The sequence below is a fragment of the Anomaloglossus baeobatrachus genome, chromosome 11 (assembly GCF_048569485.1).
Source record: "Anomaloglossus baeobatrachus isolate aAnoBae1 chromosome 11, aAnoBae1.hap1, whole genome shotgun sequence".
NCBI classification, from domain to species: Eukaryota; Metazoa; Chordata; class Amphibia; order Anura; family Aromobatidae; genus Anomaloglossus; species Anomaloglossus baeobatrachus.
Window position 1 is genome coordinate 141198459 of NC_134363.1, and position 18916 is coordinate 141217374.

At 53.2% G+C, this 18916-nt stretch overlaps 1 protein-coding gene across 1 annotated transcript in view; it reads left to right on the top strand.

The window, feature by feature from the left end:
• Positions 1-18916, top strand: part of VPS13D (vacuolar protein sorting 13 homolog D) — a 497408-nt gene that overhangs the window by 39576 nt on the left and 438916 nt on the right. Inside the window, 2 exon segments of the mRNA XM_075327411.1 lie at positions 17460-17564; positions 17664-17834. Of these exon segments, the coding sequence (XP_075183526.1) occupies positions 17460-17564; positions 17664-17834 (276 nt within the window).

Genomic DNA, 18916 nt, shown 5'->3' on the forward strand with positions numbered 1-18916 from the left:
AACATCGCTAATGCGGCCGGATGTGCGTCACCAATTCCGTGACCCTAACGACTCCGCATTAGCAATGTCGCAGCGTGTAAACCCCCCTTAACAGTGAGAAATTTGTTGCTACAGCAACATTTTTGTGAAGTACCTGTGGATTCAAAATGTTTACTATACTCCTGAATAAAATCCTTGAGGGGTCCAGTTTCCAAAATGAGGTCACTTGTGGGGGGTTTCTGATGTATAGGTACCCAAGGGGCCCTGCTAATGTGACATGGTGCGCGCAATTTACTTCAACTTTTCCAAAATTCAAATGGTGCTCCTTCCATTCCAAGCCCTCCCATTTATCCAAACAAAGGTTTTTGGCCACATGTGGGGTATCCCTGCGCTCACAAGAAATTAGATAACAACCTGTGGGGTACACGTTTTGTTGTTGCCTCTTGAAAAAGTGAAAAATGTGTCGCTAAATCAACATTTTTGTGAAAAAAATGAAAATTTCAATATGGCAACCTAAGCTTATCAAATTCTGTGAAGTATTCGTGGATTCAAAATGCTCAATATACACCTAGATTAAAGCCTTGAGGGGTCTTATTTCCAGAATGGGGTCACTTGTGGGGGACCTCCACTGCTTAGGCACCTCAGGGGCTCTCCTAATGCAACATGGCGTCCGCTATTGATTCCAGCCAATTTTGCAGTCAAATTGCACTCCTTCTCTTCTGAGCCCAGTAGTGTGCCCAAACAGTTGATTTCCACCACATGCAAGATATCAACAAACTCAGGAGAAATTGCGCAATAAATTTCATGGTGATTTTTTTCCTGTTACCCTTGTGAAAAAAAAAGCTACCTGGTTGAAGTAACAATTTTGTGGTAAAATTTTATTTTTTTATTTTCATGGCTCAACATTATAAACTTCTGTAAAGCACCTGGAGGTTCAGGGTACTCACCAAACATCTAGATAAATTCCTTGAGGGGCCTAGTTTCCAATATGGGGTCACTTGTGTTTTTTTGCTGTTTACGTACCTTAGGGGTCCTCCAAATGCGACATGGTGCCCGCAATCTTTTTCAGCCAAATTTCCTTTCCAAAATTCAAATATTGCTCCTTCCGTTCCAAGCCCTCCCATTTCTCCAAACAAAGGTTTCAGACCACAAGTGAGGTATCACCGCGCTCATAAAAAAGTGGGTAACAAACATTGGGGTCAAATTTTTGGAATTACCTCTTGAAAAAGTGAAAAAATTGATGCTAAAGCAACATTTTTGAGAAAAAAATGAAAATTTTCAATGTGACAACGTAACGTTATCAAAATCTGTGAAGTACTTGTGGATCCAAAATGCTCACTATACCCCTAGATAGAAGCCTTAAGGGGTCTAGTTTCCAAAATGGTGTCACTTGTGAGGGGTTTCTGCTGTTTAGGTACCTTAGCGGACATGTGAATGCAACATGGTGCCCGCAATCTATTTCAGCCAAATTTGCTTTCCAAAATTCAAATATTGCTCCTTCTGTTCCGAGCCCTCCCATTTGTCCAAACAAAGGTTTCTGACCACATGTGGGGTATTGGCGCGTTCATAAGAAAGTGGGTAACAAGTTTTGGGGTTCATTTTGTTGTGTTATTTCTTCTAAAAGTGAATAAATTTGGGGTAGAGCAACATTTTGGGTAAAATTTTATTTTTTGCTTTTCTCATTCCACTTTGCTTTAGTTCCTGTGAAGCACCTGAAGGGTTAATAAACTTCTTGGATATGGTTTTGAGTACTTTGAGGGGTGCTGTTTTGAGAATGGTGTCACTTTTAGGTATTTTCTGTCACTTAGGCCTCTCAAAGTCACTTCAAATGTGATGTGGTCCCTAAAAAAATGGTTTTGTGAATTTTGTTGAAAAAATGGGAAATTGCAGATGAACTTTGACCCCTTCTAACTTCCTAACCCCAAAACATTTTGTTTCAGAAATTGCGCTAATGTAAAGTAGACAAGTGGGAAATGTTATTTATTAACCGTTTTGTGTGACATAACTCTCTGGGTTAAGGGCATAAAAATTAAAAGTTTGAAAATTGCAAAATTTTCAAAATTTTCATCAAATTTCCGATTTTTTCACAAATAAAAGCAAAAAATATCGTTCTAAATTTATAACTATCATGAAGTACAATATGTCACGAAAAAACAATGTCAGAATCACCGGGATCCGTTGAAGCGTTCCAGAGTTATAACCTCATAAAGGGACACTGGTCAGAATTGCAAAAAATGGCCTGGGCATTAAGGACAAAACTGGCTTCGTCCTTAAGGGGTTAAATGACTGCCGATAGGTAAATGTTTACCGCTTTGGCGGTCGCTCAGTGCTGCTGGTCAGGCAATTAGTCTGTATTGTCATCCCGGATTAGACTGTCAGCTGAATTCGCTGATATCGAGGGGTTAAGTTGGCTGTCTAATGTGTATGGGGTTTCCGGCAAAGTGATAATCAGGAGAGATGTGAATGAATCATGTCCGACTTTAGACCACCGATCACATTGTCCTCCCTGAGATAACTCCCGGTTGACCTATGAGTCGGCGACTTTCTCCTAGAGAACAGAGAAGCGAACCGTTATATGGAGGAGGTGGCGGAGATGGCTGTTGCGCCATCAATCGGCTGAAGCATCGATCAGCTGATTTAGTCCAAATCTGACATATTAGATGGCTATTTGCCCATGTTGATTTTTTGTATGTTTCTTTTCTGCTACAAAAAAGCATGTTTCTCTGTCGTTTCATTGGGGGACACAGGACCATGGGTTATGCTGCTGTCACTAGGAGGCTGACACTAAGTAAACAGAAAAAGTTAGCTCCTCCCCAGCAGTATAACCCCTGAGCCGGAGGCGGGCTCAATCAGTTTTTTGCTTAGTGTCGTAGGAGGCTGATGTGGGCCGTCTGGGCCCCCTTCAGCCACTTGATTTTTTGCGTTATTTTTTTCATTTTTTCTCGGCGACGCTCGTCGCTCTCATCTGTGGTAATTTTCTTTTTCTGCAGGTATCTTTTCTCTACCTCAGCTCTCGCAGCCCGTGTGGGTACCGCTCCCCTGGGTCGCAGAGGCTTGAGTTGTCGGGCCCTCTCCCCCGTCCAATTCCACGGTACCACTCCCCGGTTGGCACGCGGGGCTGAATTTTCCTGGGCACCCCTATTCACCCTGCGGTACCACCCCAAAGGGTCGCAAGGGGCAGACAGCAGGGACTGGACCTCCGCAGCGCATCTGGAGTTTTTGGATGGGGCCCGCAACGCTGCTACATTTAGGGGCTTCCACCCCAATGGCGTCCAGCTTCCCGCCTTCTTCAGCCTGCTTCCAGGTGCCCGCAGCCATTCCTTCGCTGAGCGGAGCACACAGGAGCATGTGCAGAGCCTCAGCCTGCACACTGGACAGCGCGCCGCGGATCAGGTAGGACCCCTACCTTCTCCCCCCCTCGGACGGCTGCAGAAATTGAGGCCCCGGTCTGGGCCTACTCGCCGGACTCCCCCGCTGCGTCAGTGGAGCTCCCTGCCGGCTCCGAGGTCGGGCGGCCCCGCATCGCTGCTGCGCCGCCGCCGCTTGCGGCCGGGTCCGCCGGCGCTGCCCCTGTACCTTTTAACAGCGCCTCCTGAGGTTGGCTCCGCCGGCGCTGCATCTGTCCGCATTGGCACCTCCGCTCGGCCACTGTCCTCGGTCCCCCAGGCCCCGTCCTCAGCGTGCCCAGGCCGCATCCCGCACGGCGCGCCGAGGATCCTCTCCGCCGCCGCCTGCGGTCGGGTCCGCAGGCGCGGCCTCTGCCCGCGACGGTCCCTCTGCTTGGGCCCCGTCCTCGGCGTGCCCAGGCCGCATCCCGCACGGCGCGCCGAGGATCCTCCCCGCCGCCGCCTGCGGCCGGGTCCGTCGGCGCGGCCTCTGCCCGCGACGGTGCCTCTGCTTGGGCTCCGTCCTCGGCGTGCCCAGGCCGCATCCCGCACAGCGCGCCGAGGATCCTCTCCGCCGCCGCTGCGGCCGGGTCCGCCGGCGCGGCCTCTGTCCGCCCCGGCACCTCCAAAATTTAGCCCCCGGCTTCGGCCCTGTCCTCGGCGTCCCCAGGCCCGCCTCCCGCACGGCGCTATTGGACGCCGGCCTCTCCGTTCCCGCCCTCGGCCGTGCTCCAGGCATCACTTGGGGGGTGGGGGATATTTTTTTCCCGCTCACAGCGTCCATTTTAAATAAAGAGAGAAAAAAAAAAACAAAAAAAGAGAATGGGAATTTATTCCAGACTACTAGTCTGGGTTTACTGAGGCCTCAGCGTCACCTTATTTTTCCGGGGCAGAGACTAAAACACACTTTTCTCTGTCGTTTCATTGGGGGACACAGGACCATGGGTTATGCTGCTGTCACTAGGAGGCTGACACTAAGTAAACAGAAAAAGTTAGCTCCTCCCCAGCAGTATAACCCCTGAGCCGGAGGCGGGCTCAATCAGTTTTTTGCTTAGTGTCGTAGGAGGCTGATGTGGGCCGTCTGGGCCCCCTTCAGCCACTTGATTTTTTGCGTTATTTTTTTCATTTTTTCTCGGCGACGCTCGTCGCTCTCATCTGTGGTAATTTTCTTTTTCTGCAGGTATCTTTTCTCTACCTCAGCTCTCGCAGCCCGTGTGGGTACCGCTCCCCTAGGTCGCAGAGGCTTGAGTTGTCGGGCCCTCTCCCCCGTCCAATTCCACGGTACCACTCCCCGGTTGGCACGCGGGGCTGAATTTTCCTGGGCACCCCTATTCACCCTGCGGTACCACCCCAAAGGGTCGCAAGGGGCATACGGCAGGGACTGGACCTCCGCAGCGCATCTGGAGTTTTTGGATGGGGCCCGCAACGCTGCTACATTTAGGGGCTTCCACCCCAATGGCGTCCAGCTTCCCGCCTTCTTCAGCCTGCTTCCAGGTGCCCGCAGCCATTCCTTCGCTGAGCGGAGCACACAGGAGCATGTGCAGAGCCTCAGCCTGCACACTGGACAGCGCGCCGCGGATCAGGTAGGACCCCTACCTTCTCCCCCCCTCGGACGGCTGCAGAAATTGAGGCCCCGGTCTGGGCCTACTCGCCGGACTCCCCCGCTGCGTCAGTGGAGCTCCCTGCCGGCTCCGAGGTCGGGCGGCCCCGCATCGCTGCTGCGCCGCCGCCGCTTGCGGCCGGGTCCGCCGGCGCTGCCCCTGTACCTTTTTAACAGCGCCTCCTGAGGTTGGCTCCGCCGGCGCTGCATCTGTCCTCCGCTCGACCACTGTCCTCGGTCCCCCAGGCCCCGTCCTCGGCGTGCCCAGGCCGCATCCCGCACGGCGCGCCGAGGATCCTCCCCGCCGCCGCCTGCGGCCGGGTCCGTCGGCGCGGCCTCTGCCCGCGACGGTGCCTCTGCTTGGGCCCCGTCCTCGGCGTGCCCAGGCCGCATCCCGCACAGCGCGCCGAGGATCCTCTCCGCCGCCGCTGCGGCCGGGTCCGCCGGCGCGGCCTCTGTCCGCCCCGGCACCTCCAAAATTTAGCCCCCGGCTTCGGCCCTGTCCTCGGCGTCCCCAGGCCCGCCTCCCGCACGGCGCTATTGGACGCCGGCCTCTCCGTTCCCGCCCTCGGCCGTGCTCCAGGCATCACTTGGGGGGTGGGGGATATTTTTTTCCCGCTCACAGCGTCCATTTTAAATAAAGAGAGAAAGAAAAAAAAAAAAAAAAAAAAAAAAAAGAGAATGGGAATTTATTCCAGACTACTAGTCTGGGTTTACTGAGGCCTCAGCGTCACCTTATTTTTCCGGGGGAGAGACTAAAACACACTTTTCTTAGTGGATATTTTTTATTTTAGGTCGATTTTTATTAAAATTTGACATACATGAGTTTTTTGCACCTTAACTCCTACAGTACTTTCGGGCACTTGTTTTGCTTCACCTTTTTTATATCGCGCTCCCAGCTCGAGGTTTTAGTTTAGTCCCCTCCGGCGGGTTAATGCCCTGTCTCAGGTCATAGATCCCCTCGCCGCCGGCCCTCGGCTTCGCGCGCATGCGCTGCGTCCCCGGCCAATACTCGGTTATACCTTCCATAGGTCTAGCGCAATCCCCTTGGGGAGGTGAGTCTCGTACCAGGGACCTTTCCTATGCTAGAAGCGGACCCGACAGGTCTCGTCTTTTGTGGCCCCCCTGTTTTTCCACCTTATTCCCCAGGTCCAGACTGCTTTTTCTCCGGCAGTCTTCCGACCTCCCGGGTGATGGCCCAGGCTTTCCACCTCTGCTGGACTCCGAGCAGGACCTGGATGTTTTGGCGCATGTCTAAAGGCCTGCTGGAATTGGTGAGTCAGGCCGTAAGGCTACGGACAGCCCCCTTATCTCCATGCACGCAGGTTCCCCTTAAGTCATTTGGAGCGGACCCTGCTCAGACGACATCCAGAGCTTGCTGAGTTACCGCGTGCTCACAGTCAACTGCCATACACGACGTTTACCAGCGGTAAGTCTAGTCATCGTCTTATTCCCTTCTACAAAAAGGGGTCTCGGGGAGAATCGGCAGGCCACACTGGAGTCGCTGAGTGAGCACAGACAACTACCAGACACGGCGTTTACCTGCGGTAAGTCGTGTTATTGTCATTATCATTCCCCCAGAGGGCTCTGGAGAGAGGGGGCATGGCACCTTGCAGACAGGAAGGTGCGGGCCCCTGCGGGTTTTCAGTGGACATCCAGTTCGCCGTGTGACTGCGTGAGCACGGATATTCCTCGGACACAATTTTTACCAGCGGTAAGTCACTTATATTGTCTTACCCCTTCTCGTAGAGGGCTCCGTGATGAAGGGGCACGCTACCCTGTACTTCACCCGCCTGGGTTCCTCCTGGCTTCTCGTCCCTATCGTGACGCTCCGCAGGGCCTCCACGGTCACTCTACGCAGAGGTCCGCGCTCCACCTGTGCCGATCCAGGACTGGTTATCAGCTTCTGTGAGTACCCTCTCTTTACAAAATCTGGTGTCTCCCCGCTACACGGCCTGAGCCTCTAACATCAGGGTACCTACCCGTCGAGAGCTCTGACTCGGGATCAGGAACGCAGATTCGACATCTAGGAAGTCGCTGACTTCCTTTCCGGCTCTCGGGATCGCCCTTTCGGAGATAGGCGAGTCCAGTTTATCCCCTAGGCTACGTCAGGGTAGACTGGCTACGTAAGGGAAGGGTACATCCCCTTCCCGGCATCGGCTCTGATGCACCAGGACTCGTTCCCTCACGTTAGGTTCGTCAGGGAACCTTTATCCCTACAACAGCCATCTCCGCTTTGCGTGGCTGCGGACCGTCCCAGCTTTCTAAGAGTGCTTGCAGGGATCACGATCCCGACGCATCCCCAGGCTCTCTCTGCCCAGGAACGACCGGGAGACCCAGAGTCTCCCTTCAAGTACCATCGCCTTGAGGTTTAGACCATCATCATCACTTTTCGCTACTAGGGTAGCTGAGCTACAGGAAGGAGTCCTCCCAGACCCGGCCCGGTCCATCACTCCTCAGGCACGGTATTCGAGCCGTTCAAGGGTTGCTACTCCTCACGCAGGAGCAGTTTCCCTCCTGGCATAGGGTCCTGCGGCTCTTTGCCTCCCGCTCCCGTTTTTTCCCTTCGGTTTTTTGCTATGCGAGTCCTCGGCAGCCTGTGGCGGTGTTAGAGATGGTACACATACCAGGTTTCATCCCGGACTCTCCAACGGAACACACTGAAGAGCGGGGACAGGAAGGCTCCGTCTTCGAGGGTGACCGGCCAATTTCCTCCTAGATGACCAATCTTCCCAATCTCCCTGGGAAGATTCCCTTTCCTCCTCTGGAGCTTGTTATCAACCGTCACCAGTCTCCCGTACTAGAGTACGCTACCACACCATTCCTCGGCACGGTCCCGAGGGACACCCCTAGAGTGTCGTCTCCCCTTCAGCATTCCGGACTCGGAGCCATTCGGTTAGCCCGGTTACAATTTCTTCTCTGGGTTGTATTGTCCAGTCAGGTTCCAGTCGGACCATGCCACAGCAGTGATGCGCATCTTCCACCAGGAAGACGCAAAGAGCGTCATGGCAAGTGAAGAGGCCAAGAGGTTCTTGCTCTGGGACGGGCTCTTTCATTCGCTAATCTCGGCAGCACATCCCGAGCGTGGACGTTTGGGCGGCCGATTTCCGCGGTACGATAGGTCTCGCGTAGGTAAAGGACTCCAACAGGGATATCAACAGCCAGATCTCTGGCGAAGGAAGACCTACAGTCGTGACTTTTTGGCCTTCCGATCCAACTCTCAAGTCCAGGGTGCGTCGAGTACGCCACCTGCTCTAGACTAGAGGACGACGCCCAAGCCCGGTCGTGTTGCCTGTTCACGCTCTCGTGCATCTTCCCGCTGCGTTCCATGTTCTCGAGGGTTCTCAAGAAGGACCTAGGCAGGCGATAGCTCGGGAGTGGCCCAGGCGAGCATAGCTTCGCATAACTTACTCATCTCCTCGCAGATGCCCCGTGGCTCCTTCCAGACCGCCAGATTCTTCCGTGTCGGGGCCCCTCTAGTCTACCAGGACTCAGGAGTCCCAGGTTCCATGGCCTCACCAGTGGATCCCGGGTGCTGGCTCGGTCAGGTCTGTGAACAAGATGATGGCAGACTTTGAGGAGGGCATGGAATCCAGTTCCCTCGAAGATTTATTTCCACGTGGACAGAGCTCCCCCGGTGGTGTGAGGACCGCATCTTCAGAGACTTTTCACTTTCCGTCAATCAGGGCCTTCGCTCAGAGAAACGTCCATCTATCTCGGCGTTTTTCATCGTTCACTAGAAAAGGGGGACCATAATCCAGTGATGAGTTTGCTCAAGGTACCCCTTTTTTCCCTGCTTCCACCTGTTTTGATAGGTGGGCTCCTTGTGGCCATCTGTTTGTTATCGACGGCATCAGGGCGGACAGCCCTCTCGTAGTCTTTTCTCCCCCTTTTTCCGCTCCGCCAGCAGGATAAGGGGGGGGTTCCAGCCAGAACCCTTCGTTTCTGTCCGAGACACCTCGGCTTTCCTTCCAGAAGAGGTCTTAGGTTTCGTTTTTGTCGGTTCTAGGCTCCCCTCTCAGCCTGAAAGAGGCATAGTTCGTTCTAGGGCTGGTACGAGCCCTCAGTCTTTCGTGTCGACAGGACACCATTTTTTTGTCGGTTACACCGACTGTCAGTCCATCTTTCCGCCCTTTCCCAAGAAGCATAGGCCGGCGCAAAAGGCCTGAATATCACATGGATCCTTTCCTCCATATGTGAAGACTATCGCATGAAGGTCGGACTTCCGCCGCGGTCTACCGAGCAAGGGGCACCCTTGCACGATTGGGCTCCGGACGTCGGTCAACCAGGTCCTCTGGTCCACCACCCGATCTAGTCGGCGTTCCTTTGCTAGTTCTAACAGGTTCTCACTCAAGCTTCGGCAGAGGCCAGTCTTGGTGCAAGGTTTGCGGGTGGCAGTGGCACACCTGTAACAACGTAGGCGCTTGTAGGTCCGGGTCAGCCCGGCAACGGGAAGCGACTTCCTTCCTATCTCCGGTGATGGTTTTCTTCCCACCCAGGGACTGCTTTTGGACGTCCCATGGTCCTGTGTCCCCCAATGAAACGACAGAGAAAGTAGGATTTTTGTGTACTCACCGTAAAATCTCTTTCTCTTAGTCTTCATTGGGGGACACAGCACCCACCCTGCTTGTGTTTTTCGTTATATATGACATGCCTGTTTCCCCAGTGCCCGCATTCCCAGGTCACTGGTCACACGACTGTTCGTCATAGTTTTTTACCTTGTTTTTATCCAGGATTGTTTGGCTCTCCTCCTACTGCTTGTGCACTAAACTGATTGAGCCCGCCTCCGGCTCAGGGGTTATACTGCTGGGGAGGAGCTAACTTTTTCTGTTTACTTAGTGTCAGCCTCCTAGTGACAGCAGCATAACCCATGGTCCTGTGTCCCCCAATGAAGACTAAGAGAAAGAGATTTTACGGTGAGTACACAAAAATCCTACTTTTGGCAGGAAAAAAAAGCACCTGAAAAAAACACGCATTTCTTCATCGTTCCTTATGGGAGACCCAAACCATGGGGTGTATAGCTTCTGCCTCCGGAGGACACACAAAGTACTACACTCAAACGTGTAGCTCCTCCCTCCGGGCTATATACACCCCTTGGATGACAATCTAACCAGTTCAATGCTTTGTGTTCAGGAGGTCACATACACACATGCATTCTCTGATTTTTTCATTTTTATTTTGATTTTAAAGATTTGGAAGAAAAGCGGGTCCAGTCTGGACTCCCGGCATGTCCCTTCTCACCCCACTGTGTCGGCGGTGCTGTTAAGGTTGACTTTACAAGGCTGGAGCCTTCACATGCCGCGCTCCTTCACATCCTCTGAGAGGCTCTGGGTTGAAGTGGGAGCCATCACGGTTCTCTCTGCTTGCAGGAGACCGGTCTCCATCCGCAGCCCTGTCTGGTTCCTGCTGGAAGGAGCGTTTAACCCCCCCTCAGGGACTGGCCCTGCGTCTCAAAAGCTAAGTATTGAGACGTTTTTCAGGGGTCCCGGGTACTTTTATTAGGGGGAAAGTATGTTTTTTATCTTTACTGTACATTCCGGCCGGTTCTGGGGGTTTCCCCTGAGAACCGCGCCGAGGGTGCCGGCTCGTCGGCCGCATGTTAAAATCTAGGCCCCGGCTTCTGTTTGGGCCTAGTTTCGGTTTCACCTTCCCCTGCATGTCAGTCATGCAGGGGAGCAGTGCGGCGCCGCCCACCGGCCATCCAGCAGAGGGGAGGACACTCCTCTCTGAGGAGATGTTTCCCTCCCCTGCATCTCTCCTTGGCCCTCCGGTTTCCCGCTCCTGGGCTAATCTCCGCCCCCCCTCCTCCTCCCAGCGCCATTTTCTCAGCGTTTATCACACTAATCGGCGCTGGCTGCAGAACCTGCTGCTTTCACAGGAAGGCTGACGTTTACTGGGGGTCCGAGCTGTGGAATCCGGAGGGCACACAGAGAGCGGTCTGGTAAGCCACAACCTCTGGTTGTGGGCTTTATTATACACTCTCAGGACATTCTATACGAGTGTATTCTTACTGCAGAGCCTCCACCTCAGCAGCATGTCTGTCACCCGGAGCAAGGCTGCTAAGCTGTACGCTATATGCACTGCATGTAAGCTCATTCTGCCAGAGCCAAGCACATACCCACATTGTGATGCCTGTGCTAACATGGTTGTGTCTCAGCCTGGAGCCTCCTCAGGGGTCCCTCCGGCTGCTCCGGCCCCGGTGGCTGAACCCCCGGCTTGGGTAGCATCCTTTTCCAAGGCTATTTCCCAGTCTTTTGCCGACTCCATGGGGCAGCTGTCCCGGACACTGCTGACCATTCATCAGCCCTCTTCTCAGGGTGCCTCTGCTGCTCCGAGCTCTGCAGAGCTCTCAGAGCATGTCCTAGGACCCCGTCCCCCTAAACGGAGACGCAGGGACCCTTCTCCTTCCGCGTCCCACGGCTCTGATTCACGAGCCGAGGTGCAGGGCGAGGAGGATTCGTTTACTGTGGGCTCAGACGCTACCTCTATGTACCCCATTGACTTGTCTGAGGGTGATGCGGATGTTAGTGACTTGATTGCGTCCATTAACTCCGTACTGAACCTCAACCCACCAGAGTTAGAGGTACAAGCCTCTCTGGTAGAAATACACCAGTTTACCTCTCCTAAGAGAGCAAGGAGTAAGTTTTTTAACCACTCCAGTTTTCAGACCACTGTTACCAAGCCCAGGGCCTGTCCTGATAAACGCTTTCCGAAGCGTAGTTCTGATGACCGTTTTCCTTTTCCACCAGAGGTGGTTAAGGAATGGGCCGAGTCTCCAAAGGTAGACCCTCCGGTGTCCAGAATCTCAGCCCGCACAGTCGTAGCGGTGGCTGATGGCACTTCTCTTAAGGATCCCACTGACCGCCAGGTTGACCTTCTGGCCAAGTCTGTATATGAGGCGGCAGGAGCCTCGTTCTCCCCGTCTTTTGCGGCAGTGTGGGCTCTTAAGGCAGTCTCTGCCTCTCTGGCGGAGATACATTCCCTCACCAGGGACTCTATACCTGAGATGGATGCCTTAACTTCTCAAGCTTCGGCTTTTTCATCCTACGCCATGTCTGCCATCCTGGAGGCTTCTCACCGCACGGCGGTGGCCTCCGCTAACTCCATCGCGATCCGTAGGATCTTGTGGCTTCGAGAGTGGAAAGCAGACGCTTCCTCTAAGAAGTTCCTTGCGAGTCTCCCTTTTACTGGGTCCCGGCTGTTTGGTGAACAACTGGACGAAATAATTAAGGAAGCTACTGGCGGGAAGAGTACTTCCTTGCCACAAGCTAAAACCAGGAAACCTGTCCAGGGCAGGAACCAATCGAGGTTTCGTTCCTTTCGTTCCTCTAACTGGTCATCCTCTAAGCCCTCGACCTCGTCCGCTACCGCAGCCAAGGATCGTAAACCCAACTGGCGCCCGAAGCCGCGTCCTCAAAAGACCGGAGGAGCCGCTGCCACTAAGGCAGCCTCCTCTTGACTATCTGGCTACGCCAGCAACGTCCTTGGTCGGTGGCAGGCTCTCCCACTTTGGCGACGTGTGGTTTCAACACGTCTCCGATCAGTGGGTGCGAGATATCATCTCCCACGGCTACAGGATAGAATTTTCTTCCAGCCCGCCAAACAGTTTTTTTCTGTCTACCCCCCCCCTGCTCCAAAGCCGCCCCCTTCTCTCGGGCCGTGGCATCCCTGCAGGCCAACGGTGTAATTGTTCCGGTTCCCGCCCGGGAACTGTTCAGCGGTTTCTACTCAAACCTCTTTCTAGTCCCCAAGAAGGACGGTTCCTTCCGGCCCATCCTGGATCTCAAGCTTCTCAACAAGCATGTTCAGTTGCGGCACTTTCGCATGGAATCTCTGAGATCGGTCATTGCCTCAATGACCCAAGGAGATTTTCTGGCATCCATCGACATCAGAGATGCCTATCTGCATGTGCCAATTGCGGTTTCACACCAGCGTTGGCTACGCTTTGCAATCGGAGAGGAACATTTCCAATTCGTGGCTCTCCCTTTCGGCTTAGCCACGGCCCCTCGAGTATTCACCAAGGTCATGGCAGCAGTGGTTGCGGTTCTGCACCTCCAGGGGTTGGCAGTGATTCCTTACCTGGACGACCTTCTAGTCAAGGCCTCATCCAGTGCAGACTGCCAGCGGAGTGTCTCACTCACTCTCGACACGCTCGTTCAGTTCGGGTGGCTTGTCAACCTGCCCAAGTCCACTCTGACCCCGACCCAGGTGCTTCTTTACCTAGGGATGCAATTCGAGACTCTGCCGGCACTTGTCAAGTTGCCCTTAGTCAAACGGCAGTCCCTTCGTCTAGCGGTGCGCTCTCTGCTGAGGCACCGCCGTCATTCCATCAGACACCTCATGCAGGTGCTAGGTCAGATGGTGGCGTCAATGGAAGCGGTTCCCTTTGCCCAGTTCCATCTGCGTCCCCTGCAGCTGGACATTCTCCGCTGTTGGGACAAGCGGATCTCTTCCTTGCACAGGCTGGTGGCTCTGTCGTCACAGACCAGGAGCTCCCTTCAGTGGTGGCTTCGGCCCCTCTCTCTGTCACAGGGACGCTTCTTCCTGACTCCGTCCTGGGTGATCCTCACCACGGATGCCAGCCTCTCCGGTTGGGGAGCAGTATTTCTCCATCACCGAGCACAGGGCACTTGGACTCCGTCCGAATCAGCCCTCTCGATCAATGTGCTGGAGATCAGAGCTGTGTTTCTAGCTCTCCTAGCCTTTCACCACCTGTTGGCGGGCAGGCACATTCGAGTTCAGTCGGACAACGCGACAGCGGTTGCCTACATCAATCACCAGGGCGGGACTCACAGCCGTCTGGCGATGTTGGAGGTTCAACGAATCCTCCAGTGGACGGAGGACTCCAAGTCCACCATATCTGCAGTCCACATCCCAGGCGTGGAAAACTGGGAGGCCGATTATCTCAGCCGTCAAACCGTGGACAGCGGCGAGTGGGCCCTGCATCCGTCAGTGTTCAGATCAATCTGCTGCAAGTGGGGCACTCCGGAAGTGGATCTAATGGCTTCCCGGCACAACAACAAGGTTCCGGTTTACGTGGCTCGTTCCCACGATCCTCAAGCCTTCGCAGCGGACGCACTGGTTCAAGATTGGTCTCAGTTCCGTCTGGCCTATGTGTTTCCCCCTCTAGCTCTCTTGCCCAGGGTTCTGCGCAAGATCGGAATGGAGGGCCGTCGAGTCATAATCATTGCTCCGGACTGGCCCAGGCGAGCTTGGTACCCAGACCTGCTCCGTCTGTCCGTAGGGGTGCCGTGGCACCTCCTGGACCGCCCAGACCTTCTCTCTCAAGGTCCGTTCTTCCGCCAGAATTCTGTGGCTCTCAGATTGACGGCGTGGCTCTTGAGTCCTGGATCCTGACGGCTTCAGGCATTCCCTCTGAGGTCATCTCCACTATGACTCAGGCTCGGAAGTCTTCCTCGGCCAAGATTTACCACAGGACTTGGAGGATTTTCCTGTCCTGGTGTCGCTCTTCCGACGATGCTCCTTGGCCGTTCTCCTTACCGACCATCCTGTCTTTTCTACAGTCCGGTCTACAGCTAGGACTGTCCCTCAATTCACTCAAGGGACAGGTGTCGGCTCTGTCGGTATTGTTCCAGCGGCGTATCGCCCGACTGGCTCAGGTGCGCACCTTCATGCAGGGCGCATCTCACATCATTCCTCCTTACTGGCGGCCCTTGGATCCCTGGGACCTTAATCTCGTCCTCACGGCCTTACAGAAACCCCCCTTTGAGCCTCTCAGGGAGGTTCCTTTGTTTAGACTTTCACAGAAAGTTGTTTTTCTAGTAGCCATAACTTCTCTCAGGAGAGTTTCTGATTTGGCTGCGCTCTCTTCGGAATCCCCCTTTTTGGTGTTTCACCAAGACAAGGTGGTTCTTCGTCCGACTCCGGACTTTCTCCCTAAGGTGGTGTCTCCTTTCCACCTTAACCAGGACATTTCATTGCCTTCTCTTTGTCCGGCCCCTGTGCATCGCTTTGAGAAGGCGTTGCATACCTTGGATTTGGTGCGGGCGCTCCGAATCTATGTGTCACGCACCGCCGTTTTTAGGCGGTGCACCTCACTTTTTGTGCTAACCACTGGTCAGCGCAAGGGTCTCGCTGCTTCTAAACCGACCCTAGCTCGTTGGATCAGGTCGGCTATCACCGATGCCTACCAGTGTTCTCAGGTGCCTCCTCCGCCAGGGATTAAGGCGCACTCGACCAGAGCTGTCGGTGCCTCCTGGGCTTTCAGGCACCAGGCTACGGCTCAGCAGGTTTGTCAGGCTGCCACGTGGTCCAGTCTGCACACCTTTTCGAAGCACTACCAAGTGCATGCTCATGCTTCGGCAGATGCGAGCTTGGGCAGACGCATTCTTCAGGCGGCTGTCGCCCATTTGTGAAGTTAGGTTTTGCCTACTTCTCAGTTTGGTTTATTTCCCACCCATGGACTGCTTTGGAACGTCCCATGGTTTGGGTCTCCCATAAGGAACGATGAAGAAAAAGAGAATTTTGTTTACTTACCGTAAATTCTTTTTCTTATAGTTCCGACATGGGAGACCCAGCACCCTCCCTGTTGCCTGTTGGCAGTTTTTTGTTCCGTGTGTTTCACCGGCTGTTGTTAGTAGACAGAGTTCCGGTCTTTCCGAGTTTTACTCTATCTCTACTTATGGGTGGATGTCCTCCTTCAGCTTTTGCACTGAACTGGTTAGATTGTCATCCAGGGGGTGTATATAGCCCGGAGGGAGGAGCTACACGTTTGAGTGTAGTACTTTGTGTGTCCTCCGGAGGCAGAAGCTATACACCCCATGGTTTGGGTCTCCCATGTCGGAACTATAAGAAAAAGAATTTACGGTAAGTAAACAAAATTCTCTTTTTTTTATTGCGTTTGTGCGTTTTTTCTGCTTCCTTTTTTTAATCATGGTGATCATGGGGGTTCATGCGCTGTACCCCGCGATCGCCGCCGGTTCTCTGGCTGATGTTACAGCCGGGATCCGTCTCTCACTGCCCGAAGCAGTCCCCGCATCATTGCTGGCCGTTTAACCCCCTGAATGCTGCGATCACTGCTACCGCAGCATTCAGAAGGCAGGGAGAGGGATCTGTTAACTCTCTTCCTGGCGATCGGGTCCCTGTAATGCCATCATAGGAGCCGATCACTGCCATAGTAGGGTCGTCACCATGACCCCGGGTTACTGAGCTACAGAGAGCCTCTCACACCATGCTGTATGCATGGTGTGTGAGGCAAAGTGCTGCGCTATAATCCACTGTAATGATAAAGCATTGCAGGGGATTATAGAATGCAGATAAAAAAGCACAAAGAATTGACATGCAGCTTCTGTGTTCAGCAACAGAATCTACAAGAAAAAAGAAGCAGTGTGTGCACAGCAAGTCACGATTGTCATAGACTTTGCTGAGATGCTTTTTCTTTGCTTTTATTGATTAAAAGAAGCAAGGAAAAACGCCTAAAAATTAAAAAAAAATAAAACGCCGCGTGGGCACATAGCCTTAGACTCTTTTTTTTGACTGATTGTAGTCGGAAGACCGGCTAATAGAACTAAGGATGTTAGTTTGAAAGAGAGAAGGCTGAGAGGGGACTTAAAAACCGTCTACAAATATCTGAGGGAACATTGCAGAGGGAACTATCCTATTCTCATTAGCTCAAGGAAGTACAAGAAGCAATGGGATAAAACTAAAAGGAAGGAGATTCAGATTAGACATTGGGAAACACTTTCTGACAGTGAGGGCAGTCAGGGAGTGGAACAGGCGACCATGGGAGGTAGTGAGGACAGTCAGGGAGTGGAACAGGCGACCATGGGAGGTAGTGAGGGCAGTCAGGGAGTGGAACAGGCGACCATGGGAGGTAGTGAGGGCAGTCAGCGAGGGGAACAGGCGACCATGGGAGGTAGTGAGGGCAGTCAGGGAGTGGAACAGGCGACCATGGGAGGTAGTGAGGGCAGTCAGGGAGTGGAACAGGCGACCATGGGAGGTAGTGAGGGCAGCCAGGGAGTGGAACAGGCGACCATGGGGAGGTAGTGAGGGCAGTCAGGGAGTGGAACAGGCGACCATGGGAGGTAGTGAGGGCAGTCAGGGAGTGGAACAGGCGACCATGGGAAGTAGTGATTGCAGTCAGGGAGTGGAACAGGCGACCATGGGAAGTAGTGATTGCAGTCAGGGAGTGGTACAGGCAACCATGGGAGGTAGTGAGGGCAGTCAGGGAGTGGAACAGGCAGCTACGGGAGGCAGTGAGCTCTCCATAAATGGAAATCTTCAAGCGGAAACTGGATAAACACATAGCTGGGATGATTTAGGAAAGCCTACCTGATGGCCCTTGAGGTCCATTCCATCTACCATTCTATGATAGTCTATCCAGGACAGAATATTTACCATGTTGCATAGCCCTAAGATCGATTTTATGCACTTGTTTCAGTGTACATTGGTATATAGGTTAAAGCGATGTCTTATCATGGCTATCTAGTATATCTTTCCCACTATTCACACATTTCCATTTAACCCTTTTGCAGGTGGAGAGATTTATACGAAATAAACAATTGGAAGTTGAGAATTTTAGCATATACTGGGATGTTAACAGCGATTTACTGGGTGACCTTCCTCCGGGAGAGCTCCAGGTATACAGAATACATAATGTTATTTTTTATGGTTACACCAGGAACACATTGTAGAACATCTTGAAATACGATAATGAAATGTCTTTATTTCACACTCAGGATGCAATGGACAAAAGCATGGAGAGCGGTGATCACCAGTATATCCTGGAGCCCGTGTGCACCTCGGCACTTCTGAAAAGAAACTGCTCCAAAGATCCTCTGCGGTCACGACACCAGCCACGAATAGAGTGCGACATATGCTTGAAGACCATACCACTGACTCTCTCACAGGTAAACGTGGGCTAGATATACCCTCTTTACGATTAGTATCAAAGGGGCATCAGAAGGTCTCTGCCCTAGAATATTTGCCTTGTTTCCAAGATATGATTCACATTACGCACGTGAGACAAGTTTTGTCTTCCTATTAACGAACTTCTTCAACTTCTCTGCTTGAATCTTTGATGACTCTCAGGGATACATAACTTATTCTTTAAAGGGGTTATCCGGCTTATTTTGCCTTTTTTTTTTATTATTTCCCTATTGGGCTACATTGGGGCAGGTAAGTAGATAGAGACCACTTACCTGCCCTGCTGTCAGCCCCTCTCCTCGGCTCCGAGCGGTCATGTGATCGCTCCTGCCACGATTTTGCTGCTTCCGGTCATTTCATGTCACCATGGGCAGGACCATGTTGACATGCAAATCTGTGAACAGCTTGTTGCCACCCTGCTGGGCGGGTACAATGGGTGGAGTCTTCTTACCTGCACCCTCCCACACATTCCTCCGTACCCCGTACTCTCCCCGCCCACGGTTTCACCGCCAGCACCTGACCCCCTGCTCAGGATAGCAGGAGTGCCCGTGCGGTCTGTGTCCCGCTCCAGCCCCGCGGCTGCCCGCCCTGAAGTATCAGCAGCTTCTCACCCTGCAGTGCGGGCAGCTGCGGGGATGACGAGCGCTGCTGTCAGGAGGTTAGATGAGATCATTATCTGCTGTGACAATCTCCTGCTCTCCTGACGTCAGCGCTGTCACTGACTTCTATGCCCACCGCGTTCTCACATCACGTCTCTCGGGGGAGGCCCGAGACTGTGACTAGCGGTGATGTCACGGGCTCCCGCGATTCTTCGCTGTGATCGCGGCAAGCATAGAAGTCAGTGACAGCGCTGACGTCAGGAGAGCAGGAGATTGTCACAGCAGGTAATGATCTCATCTAACCTCCTGATGGTAGCGCTCGTCATCCCCTGCAGTGACCTGGGCTATTGATGTTAGCTCAGGTCACTGCATTACTCTCCCAGCCAATGGGGAACATACTGTTCTTCATTGACTGGGACAGTGACTATGGTATGTTTCGTCGTGCGACCCCCTTATTGGATTACGCC